We start from the raw sequence: 11421 nt of genomic DNA, 5'->3' as shown, positions 1-11421 counted from the left end.
GCTCTCTCAGGTGGGTGGTGGCCGTGGCTGCGTGCTGACCTGACAGTGACACAGTGGCAGGGAGGCGGAGCAGCGTGGTTGGCTGTGTGGGCGGAGCGTGAAGCGTGGAGGCGGGGCTGGGGGCCACGGACCCCTGGATGGCAAGAGGCTGGCCCTGCAGCTGGCTGAGGGGGATGGTATGTGTCCCGGGGGGCAGTGAGGCACCTGTGGACCGGTGAGGGAAGGGGCGGGGCCACAGACAGGTGAGCTGCTAACAGACTGAACACAAGATGAGAGCTGGGAGCTGATTTACTCCAGATGATGTTTGTGGAGTGTCACATCTGGATCAGTTTAGATCAACAGATTGTTAAGTTTACGTCCCGACAAACTCTTCACAAAGATATTTTACAACAGCTCGACTTTATCCTGCTGTCTTTTGACAAGTTCAAACCACCAAAAATAAACAACAAATGTCAGATATGTCCAGAGTGAACCCTCTTTAGTAATTAATCTATAAAGGATCTATGACAAAGACAATCAACTGTGACATCCTGTGTTGTCATTGTAATGAAATCAGTCCCTGATCCAGAGGATCACTTTGAGTCCAGCTGTGATGTGAAGCAGAACAGACAGGACCAGGCGATGACAGACAGACTGACAGGTGAGAGGAAGCTGTGCCCTCCTACCTGACATCAAGGTGAAGCCACCAGGAAGTACGACACCAGCTGATGTCTTCAACACTGTCCCGTTGGTGGAGGAGGGCTGCCAGGAGGGGGTGCTGGTCTGCACCTGCATGGACACTGACGTGGAGGAGCAGGAGGGGGTGGACTGTGTGGTGCAGGGCAGGTTGGACATGGTGAACGCTGGTTTGATGAGATCCTGCAGGGACACAGACAGGTACAACAACTCAGTGGCCAATCTTCATCACCTTCCACTGAGGTTCACCACAGGCTGCTGTGATTAAACTCTGGACAGGAAGTGAACACAGGTCCAGGTGATGACTGGAACACCTGATCTGGTCTGAATTAGGACCAGCAGAGTCTGCAAGGCTGGACTGGGTCAGCGTCTAACTTCCTGTCTTGTGGTCTGAAAGTCATTAGGCTCGTTCGAGATGAGCCAGTCTGACATCATGCACACAGGTCAGCGGTAATCTGACGGGATGGAGGTGCTGCAGCTGCTCCACAGACTGCAGGATCCCAAAGCATGATGGGAAAAACCTGGCTGTTGTCTGATCTAACAGCTGATTGGTTCAGATGTTAACCCAACTATTTGATGTTTTAAAGAAACGTTTTATTTCTGCTGAGTTGGACAGATCATGGTGTTACCTGGGTTTCCATTATCCGGTAATTACCGGACTTTGACTGGTAAAATCTTCCGAAGTCCGGTATTTTTTGACCCCACCGGTCAAAATGTCCAGTGAAAATATTCCCTCCAAGTAATGATTAATTATCACTCCGTCTGTTCAGAGTGTCGGGAGTATTCTGAATCAGCCATCCAAACCATAATTGGTCATTTTGGCAAATAAATTACAAGTGAGGACGAATCGGCTGCAGCTACAGCCCCGCTCTTCTGCCACTTGTGCGCAACGAGACACCATCGCTGTAATGACAGCGCTTCACGGTTATGGAGGCTTGAACTTCTCAACAGCCTGCGACGTTCTCATCAGAGATTTCAGCAAAATCTACCCCGAGTGGACTAAACTGGCCAAGATAGCCTGCGTGATCTCCGTCTCCAGTGTGCAGAACCGCATCAAAACAGCACCGCGAAGTCGCCTGGGGAAGAGCAAGGTGACAAGACTGATGCGCATTGCACGTTGCAGAGAGACACTGCACACTTTTGATTTTAATTCAGCTGCTGCACACTTCGCTGCCGCGCAAACGCGTAAAAAGTAAAAAAACAAATTAAAAAAAAAAGGCTGACACATGTCAAGGGATTTTGTTGTTTATATAGATTTTTATTGCATATATATTTCAAAAGCATATCGTGAACGGCCTTTTTTAAATTCAAGTTGCACACCGCGTTATTGAAATGGGATGAGACAGTCTAGATGTGTTTTTTTGTTTGCAAATTGTTTTATCTGAGAATAGGCCTTCAGTTTCTTTATGTTCATGTTAAAAGAGTGCATTGTGCAATATTTATTTTAGAAGTTACGCACGTGAGTCAATTGACGACACACATTTTAATTTATACAGCCTATACTTTTCAATAAAAAGGATTATAAATTGACATGCTTTGATATCATTCTTATATATCCTGCACATCATTTATCATTTTAAGCTCAATAAATTCAGATCGGTATTTGACCGGAATTTCAAACATTTGTCCGGTAAATTGAAAACCTGCCGGTCACGTTGTCCGGTGCCAATTTTTTCTAGCAGAAACCCTGGGTGTTATGTGTGTGATGTTGAAGATTTATTGTGTCAATAGAAGACTAAATATCTCACAATCATATTATAAACAGAACAAAAAAGACTCATTAAGGGGGGCGCTGTTGAGCTGGCGATGGAGTAAGACATGTTTTGTTTGAGCTCCCGTCAAACTTCTTTTTTTATTCGCTAACTTAAAGGGATATTCCGATGTAAATTTAATCCATGGTCTAACACACCGTGACACCAAGTAAGACCCCCCCTTGAGAGATCAAGAAATCAGCAACAGTACAAATAGGGTTCCAGCACATATCCTTCCGCTCTTTTTACCCATTTTTTTTTTTAAATAATCAGATTTCAAGTTTCATTTGGAACAAAAAAAACACCCCGGATGAAAAGAAGTGTACTTCAGAGACCTCGCTCGATAGGAGGGACGGCACTCCTTAATTTCTTGTATTACTACTGGGCGGTCAACATTACAGTATTGCTATAGTGGATGGGTAATGATAATGATAACACTGACACTGAGTGGCTAAATCTGGAGGGGCCATCTGTAAATTTCACTTCTTTAAAAGCCTTACTATGTTCTAAGCTGCTGTTTACACAGCACATTTCTAACTTTACTTCTAACCCGGTTGTTTTATACTCAGTCAAGATCTGGAACCAGTTTAGAAGATCCTGCTCACTCACAGATCTATCTCACGCCACACCAATCGCAAAAAATCATGTTTGTCCCATCATTAACAGATGAGGTCTTTGATGGGTGGTCCAGAAGAGGTATGATCTCACTGTCTGATCTGTATATTGACAGCAATGTTGCCTCATTTGGACAGTACAAAAATATCATATTCCCAAATCACATTTTTATAGATACTTGTGGAATTTTGCATTCTCAAACTGAAAATGTTTCCCTCATGTCCTCCAACTAGCCTGTTAGACTCAATTTTTGATTGTAAACTAGTTAGAAAATGAACCATTCGCACAATTTAAGAAATACTGTACTCTCATAACTTGTTGCCTCTCGACCTCCTCAAAAATAAATGGGAGACCGATTTAAATGAAACAATCACAGACAACACCTGGCACAAAATAATACAGGGAATCTTCTCTTCTTCGATTTGTGTCAAACATGCTGTTATTCAGTTCAAAATTGTTCACCGTCTGCACTGGTCTAAAGTTAGACTTTCTAAGATCAAAGCTGACTTAGACCACACCTGTGATCGATGCGGTCGGGACCCAGCCACTCTGTTACACATGTTCTGGACTTGTCCGAAGCTTAGCACTTTCTGGCAGTCCATCTTTGAGACCTTTTCTAAGAGTTTTGGGAAGGTGCTCGCGTCGTCTCCATTCATCGCACTTTTTGGTGGGCTCCCCTCTTTAGATTAGGGAAACTCTGTACCATATTAAGTTGGAGAAGATCAGATACACAATCAGGGGGTCTACTAGAAAATGTTATAATATTTGGCAGCCTTTCATGATGTTTGTTGAAGATATGGAGGCCGATAATATAGTACTGTAAACCCCTGATGCTGCCCTCTGTCACATATTTCTCTTCATGTCTGGCTATGTGAACTCTGTGTTTTGAGCTCCGTATTTTATGTTGTCAACACTGTAAGTCTGGTATTTGGGGAAAGGGAGGATGGGCTGGGCTTGGGGGGGATTTACTGTCCTGTTTTTTGTTTTATTGGATCTGTGTTAAATTGCAAATTGTAAACTACAAACTGCACAAAACAGTACAAAACAAAATAAAAAGACCTTGATCAAAAAAAAAAAAAAAAAAAAGGAATTATTAATTTCTGACTCATTTAAATTATCCTGGAAAAGATTTAACAACAGTCACACTTGTGGTCAGTGTGATGTGAGGATTCAATGGAGAAGCCCCGACAGTATGATTATTATCAATATGTGACTGATCAATGATGAAAACTATTGCCTTGTAGTTTTGACTTTAATGTATGGACATATTAATGTAGTGTGACGGACAGGTCTGCTCACATTATTAGAATCAGCAGCAAACTGATATGAAGCTGTTTTATGTGAGGATCTGTGAGCAGAGTTTTAACAACTCTGTGATGTCACATAGAACACACTGATTAATGTGTCTGATCACATTTAATTCTATCACATCTGACAAGAAGTGACTGTTTCTGTGACTTTCTGTACAGACTGAAGGCTGCTGGGAAACCATCCCACTTGATTGCAGCTTTATGGCTCCGCCCCCTGCTGCTGCTGCCGCCTGGCCTCGTCCACTATCCAGCTGAGGAGCAGCTCGTCTCCAAAGAGCCTGTGATTACTTCTGCCGCCGACCAATGAGACAATAGCATCACTGTGGCTGCCTGATGTCACAGAGTTAGGGGCTGGGGGCACTCTGCTCCAGGATACATTTTTTAGCGTCATAACCCGCCGGGACATGACCCACTTACTGTCAGAGTTTGATCCATTCGGTCCAATAACATTTGGAAAGTCTAGAAGAGCCACACAATTACATCATTTTATCCTCAATCAAGTTAGCTGGGCGTTAAACAGGAAGTTAGGCTCAGCAGAAGTCTCTAGTGCTCATACTCTATGGTACGCACAGGAGTGTAAAACAACTGGGTTAGAAGTAAAGTTAGAAATGGGCTGTGTAAATGGCAGCTTAGAACATAGTAAGGCTTTTAAAGAAGTGAAATTTACAGATAGTTACAGGCCCATAGAGTCCATACAGTCCGATAGTCACAGGTCCATAGAGTCCGATAGTCACAGGTCCATAGTGTCCGATAGTCACAGGTCCATAGAGTCCGATAGTCACAGGTCCATAGAGTCCGATAGTCACAGGTCCATAGAGTCCGATAGTCACAGGTCCATAGTGTCCGATAGTCACAGGTCCATAGTGTCCGATAGTCACAGGTCCATAGTGTCCGATAGTCACAGGTCCATAGAGTCCGATAGTCACAGGTCCATAGAGTCCGATAGTCACAGGCCCATAGAGTCCATAGTGTCCAATAGTCACAGGTCCATAGAGTCCGATAGTCACAAGTCCATAGTGTCCGATAGTCACAGGTCCATAGAGTCCGATAGTCACAGGTCCATAGAGTCCGATAGTCACAGGTCCATAGTGTCCGATAGTCACAGGTCCATAGTGTCCGATAGTCACAGGTCCATAGTGTCCGATAGTCACAGGTCCATAGTGTCCGATAGTCACAGGTCCATAGTGTCCGATAGTCACAGGTCCATAGAGTCCGATAGTCACAGGTCCATAGAGTCCGATAGTCACAGGTCCATAGTGTCCGATAGTCACAGGTCCATAGTGTCCGATAGTCACAGGTCCATAGTGTCCGATAGTCACAGGTCCATACAGTCCGATAGTCACAGGTCCATACAGTCCGATAGTCACAGGTCCATACAGTCCGATAGTCACAGGCCCATAGTGTCCGATAGTCACAGGTCCATAGAGTCCGATAGTCACAGGTCCATAGTGTCCGATAGTCACAGGTCCATAGTGTCCGATAGTCACAGGTCCATAGAGTCCGATAGTCACAGGTCCATACAGTCCGATAGTCACAGGTCCATAGTGTCCGATAGTCACAGGTCCATAGAGTCCGATAGTCACAGGTCCATACAGTCCGATAGTCACAGGTCCATACAGTCCGATAGTCACAGGTCCATAGAGTCCGATAGTCACAGGTCCATAGTGTCCGATAGTCACAGGTCCATAGAGTCCGATAGTCACAGGTCCATAGAGTCCGATAGTCACAGGTCCATAGAGTCCGATAGTCACAGGTCCATAGTGTCCGATATTCACAGGTCCATAGTGTCCGATAGTCACAGGTCCATAGTGTCCGATAGTCACAGGTCCATAGAGTCCGATAGTCACAGGTCCATAGAGTCCGATAGTCACAGGCCCATAGAGTCGATAGTGTCCAATAGTCACAGGTCCATAGAGTCCGATAGTCACAAGTCCATAGTGTCCGATAGTCACAGGTCCATAGAGTCCGATAGTCACAGGCCCATAGAGTCCATAGTGTCCAATAGTCACAGGTCCATAGAGTCCGATAGTCACAAGTCCATAGTGTCCGATAGTCACAGGTCCATAGAGTCCGATAGTCACAGGTCCATAGAGTCCGATAGTCACAGGTCCATAGTGTCCGATAGTCACAGGTCCATAGTGTCCGATAGTCACAGGTCCATAGTGTCCGATAGTCACAGGTCCATAGTGTCCGATAGTCACAGGTCCATAGAGTCCGATAGTCACAGGTCCATAGAGTCCGATAGTCACAGGTCCATAGTGTCCGATAGTCACAGGTCCATAGTGTCCGATAGTCACAGGTCCATAGTGTCCGATAGTCACAGGTCCATAGAGTCCGATAGTCACAGGTCCATACAGTCCGATAGTCACAGGTCCATACAGTCCGATAGTCACAGGCCCATAGAGTCCATACAGTCCGATAGTCACAGGTCCATAGAGTCCGATAGTCACAGGTCCATAGTGTCCGATAGTCACAGGTCCATAGAGTCCGATAGTCACAGGTCCATAGTGTCCGATAGTCACAGGTCCAGAGAGTCCGACAGTCACAGGTCCAAAGAGTCCGACAGTCACAGGTCCATAGTGTCCGACAGTCACAGGTCCATAGAGTCCGACAGTCACAGGTCCATAGAGTCCGACAGTCACAGGTCCATAGAGTCCGACAGTCACAGGTCCATAGAGTCCGACAGTCACAGGTCCATAGTGTCCGACAGTCACAGGTCCATAGAGTCCGACAGTCACAGGTCCATAGAGTCCGACAGTCACAGGTCCATAGTGTCCGACAGTCACAGGTCCATAGAGTCCGACAGTCACAGGTCCATAGAGTCCGACAGTCACAGGTCCATAGAGTCCGATAGTCACAGGTCCATAGAGTCCGATAGTCACAGGTCCATAGTGTCCGATAGTCACAGGTCCATAGTGTCCGATAGTCACAGGTCCATAGAGTCCGATAGTCACAGGTCCATAGTGTCCGATAGTCACAGGTCCATAGAGTCCGATAGTCACAGGTCCATAGAGTCCGATAGTCACAGGTCCATAGAGTCCGACAGTCACAGGTCCATAGAGTCCGATAGTCACAGGTCCATAACCAATACTGTCTGAAGGCGGTGTTACCTTGGCGACCTCGCAGCAGCCGTCGGCCTCAGACACCTGGTAGGTGAGGTCAGTCTCCTCAAAGCCTGTGGCGCTCATCCTCTGATCGGAAGAAGGGTCTGAGCGAGGCGGCGAGTCCGGAGAATTGAGGCAGGTCTGGATCAGAGCTTTTCCCGTCTCTGATGTGATCATGGGCTGCAGCTTCCTGGTGGCAAATGTGTACACATGACCCGTCTCACTGGCGACCAGCAGCAGCACCTGAGTACCGGTCAGTGTGGACAGCTCGTACGCCTGCAGGACGAAGAGGAGGCTGATGAAGGCTCTCTCACACACACACACACGCACGCACGCACGCACGCGCGCGCACGCACACACACACACACACACACACACACACACACACACACACACACACACACACACACACACACACACACACACACACACACAGGTACCTGAGCAGGTGTGAGGACAACAACCTCCCCCTCAACATGGGCCAGACAAAGAAGATTATAGTGGACATGAGTAAGAAGATGAGACCTCATCGGCCACTGTACATCCGGGAGCTTGAAGTAGAGAGGGTGAGCAGCTTCAGATACCTGGGCGTCCACATCAGTGACGACCTCACCTGGTCACTCAACACCCTACAGCTGGTAAAGAGGTCCAACAGCAGCTGAATGTTCTGAGGGGGCTGAGGAAGCATGTTGCCTGATTCCTCAGCAGCTTCTACAGCTGCACTGTTGAGAGCATCCCAACTGGCTGTACCACCGTCTGGTACTGCAGAACTTCTGCTTTGGACCGCAAACACCTGCAGAGAGTGTTAAAGACTGCGGAGAAGATCACCAGAACTCCACTGGCCTCTCTGCAGAACATCTACCACCACAGAGTCCACAGGAGAGCTGCCTCCATCCTCAAAGACCCCACCCACCATCTGCCACCACAGAGTCCACAGGAGAGCTGCCTCCATCCTCAAAGACCCCACCCACCATCTAAGACATCTCAAAGACCTGGACTGTTCACACTTCTACCTTCAGGCCGGAGGTCCAGAAGTGTGAAGTCCAAGACTAGAGAACTCTTTCTGTCCCACTGCCATCAGACTCCTAAACAGCAGATAGGAGTTTATTCTATCTCACAACTGTCCCGACTGTTTACATTTTTGCACATGCACAACTGCACAGTTTTCAGATTTGCAGAGTTTTATTATTATTATGATTGTTGCTGCTTTTTCTTATTTATCACATATGCCGTGTGTAAAAGTGCTTTACTTTGTTTATTGTATTTTCGGATGTATATTTCTTTATGTTTCTTTACTGTGCACATGACAATAAACACTTTAAATCTTTGAATCTAAACATGCCGACATCATGTTGACAGTAATACTGTGAGACAACTCATTGGTCAAGCTCGACACCATCGGTGACTAACAGCAGCACACCTGACTGACAGCCGCACACCTGACTGACAGCAGCACACCTGACTGACAGCCGCACACCTGACAGCCGCACACCTGACTGACAACCGCACACCTGACTGACAGCAGCACACCTGATTGACAACCGCACACCTGACTGACAGCAGCACACCTGACTGACAGCCGCACACCTGACTGACAGCAGCACACCTGACTGACAGCCGCACACCTGACAGCCGCACACCTGACTGACAACCGCACACCTGACAGCCGCACACCTGACTGACAACCGCACACCTGACTGACAGCAGCACACCTGACTGACAGCAGCACACCTGACTGACAGCCGCACACCTGACTGACAACCGCACACCTGACTGACAGCCGCACACCTGACTGACAACAGCACACCTGACTGACAGCCGCACACCTGACAGCCGCACACCTGTCTGACAGCCGCACACCTGACAGCCGCACACCTGACTGACAACCGCACACCTGACTGACAGCAGCACACCTGACTGACAGCCGCACACCTGACAGCCGCACACCTGACTGACAACCGCACACCTGACTGACAGCCGCACACCTGACTGACAACAGCACACCTGACTGACAGCAGCACACCTGACTGACAGCAGCACACCTGACTGACAACCACACACCTGACTGACAACCACACACCTGACTGACAGCAGCACACCTGACAGCCGCACACCTGACTGACAACCGCACACCTGACTGACAGCCGCACACCTGACTGACAACAGCACACCTGACTGACAACCACACACCTGGCTGACAGCAGCACACCTGACTGACAACCACACACCTGACTGACAGCAGCACACCTGACTGACAGCAGCACCAGTGTTTCCCCTATATGCACCTTGCAGCGGCGAAAGGTTTTTGCAGAGGGAATTTTGGATATCTCTTTTTATCACTCCATAAATCAGAAAACACTGTCAACAACCATAAAAAAACAAAAACAATTTTCAACCCTGTTTTTAGGAATAAAATGTTATAAATCAGGCTATGAATGATATATGAACAAACCCCTCCGTTTAAACCTTCAGAATATAAATAGGAATACAACTGGAAAGTTTGGTGTATATAAGTGCTACTGAAGTGGAGATTTTTGGCTCAGAGTATGAGAAAAAACTCATTTTGAGAAAACGGCCTTTAACCTGTACCTGTACCTGTTGTGTCTCTCGCTCTGGTGCCCTCATTGTTCACTCTACAGAAATAATTCATCTTTCTGCCTTTTCAACTCCTTCAAACATTCAACTTTATGTTCAGCAATCAAAATGTTCAACTTGTTAAACTCTTTTAGTCCCCTTTCAGCTGTCTTTCACCTTTTTAAGCTCTTTCAGCCCTCTTACTTTACAGCTTTTCTGCCTTTTCAGTTTTTCAAAATATTCATCTTTCTGCCGTTTCAGCTTCTTTTAAAGTCAGCTTTATGTTTACCTGGAGAAACTCTTCAGATATCAAACTGTTCACGTTTTCAAACTCTGTTGGCCCTCTTACTTTTTAGCTTTTTAAAATATTCATCCTTCTGCCTTTTCATTCATCCTTTTGCCCCATTCTTATGGGAACATTTTCAACTTTGGCTCTGCTACTGCTCCAGCGTATGTGCAGCCAGAGAAACTGTTCACCTTTTTAAGCTCTTTCTACTTTTCAGCTTTTGCAGCTCTTTCAAATATTCATCCTTCTGCCTTTTTAAAAAACTGTTCAGGTATTTTAATCTCTTTCAGCCTTTAACTTTTCACCTTTCAGCCTTTTTTCTCCATTTAAAGCTCTTCCAGCCCTCTTACTCTGCAGCTTTTCAGCCTTTTCAGCTTTTCAAAATACACTGTTCAGCTATCAAACCGTTCACTTTTTAAAGCTCTTTCAGCCTACCGATTTTCAGGTTTCAATTATTTTCAGCTTTTTCAAACACTCAGCTTCATGTTCAGCTAGACAAACTGTTCAGCTATCAAAATGTTCAACTTTGTTAGCCCATTTAACCTATTACTTTTAAGCCTTTCTGCCTTTTCAGCTTTTGAAAAATTGAGCCTTTTCTGCAAATTCCCGAACATTCAACCTGATAGTTTTATGCATTTTCTGCAGTACATTCAGCAGATTTCCGAAATCACTTCAGCCTTTAGCATTGACACTGTATTTTTGCAGGAAATGCAATTTTTCTAGTTATTGTCAATAATTGTTTTAAAGATTATACTTTTATTGTGTTTAATAAAAGTGTATTTCCCTAATATAAGGCTTGAGACACCTCATATAAGCTAGACAGACATTTCCCCTGCCCATGTGCACAAATGTACTGTTATGTATGTACTTAAGCCTTAAGAGCTCCTCTAGTGCCGGCAGACAACACTCACCTCCACTACGAGAACTCCATCCTAGGGGAAACACTGAGCACACCTGACTGACAGCCGCACACCTGACTGACAGCCGCACACCTGACTGATGCAATGGTGTAAAATGATGAGGAGAGATACCTTAGAACTCAGTTACATCCAGTATGACGAAGACCAACATGTGTCAATCAGAGACACACCGTCCAGGTGACAGCT

At 46.2% G+C, this 11421-nt stretch overlaps 1 protein-coding gene across 5 annotated transcripts in view; it reads right to left on the bottom strand.

Annotated features, from left to right (window-relative positions):
• LOC115583016 (serum response factor-like) overlaps positions 1-11421 on the bottom strand; it is a 102437-nt gene that overhangs the window by 89149 nt on the left and 1867 nt on the right. For 3 of the 5 annotated variants that reach the window (XM_030419406.1, XM_030419379.1, XM_030419388.1), the window contains exons 2-4: positions 7462-7731; positions 666-858; positions 40-204 (exon numbers count right to left, since the gene is read on the bottom strand). In XM_030419406.1, coding sequence (XP_030275266.1) covers positions 40-204; positions 666-858; positions 7462-7731 — 628 coding nt within the window. The remainder of the gene's footprint in view (positions 1-39; positions 205-665; positions 859-7461; positions 7732-11421) is intronic. The other 2 variants (XM_030419397.1, XM_030419414.1) reach the window with 1 other exon arrangement.

The sequence above is a fragment of the Sparus aurata genome, chromosome 1 (assembly GCF_900880675.1).
Source record: "Sparus aurata chromosome 1, fSpaAur1.1, whole genome shotgun sequence".
Classification (NCBI taxonomy): domain Eukaryota; kingdom Metazoa; phylum Chordata; class Actinopteri; order Spariformes; family Sparidae; genus Sparus; species Sparus aurata.
Note: the sequence above shows the minus strand (reverse complement) of the source record. Positions and strands in the feature narration are given on the sequence as shown.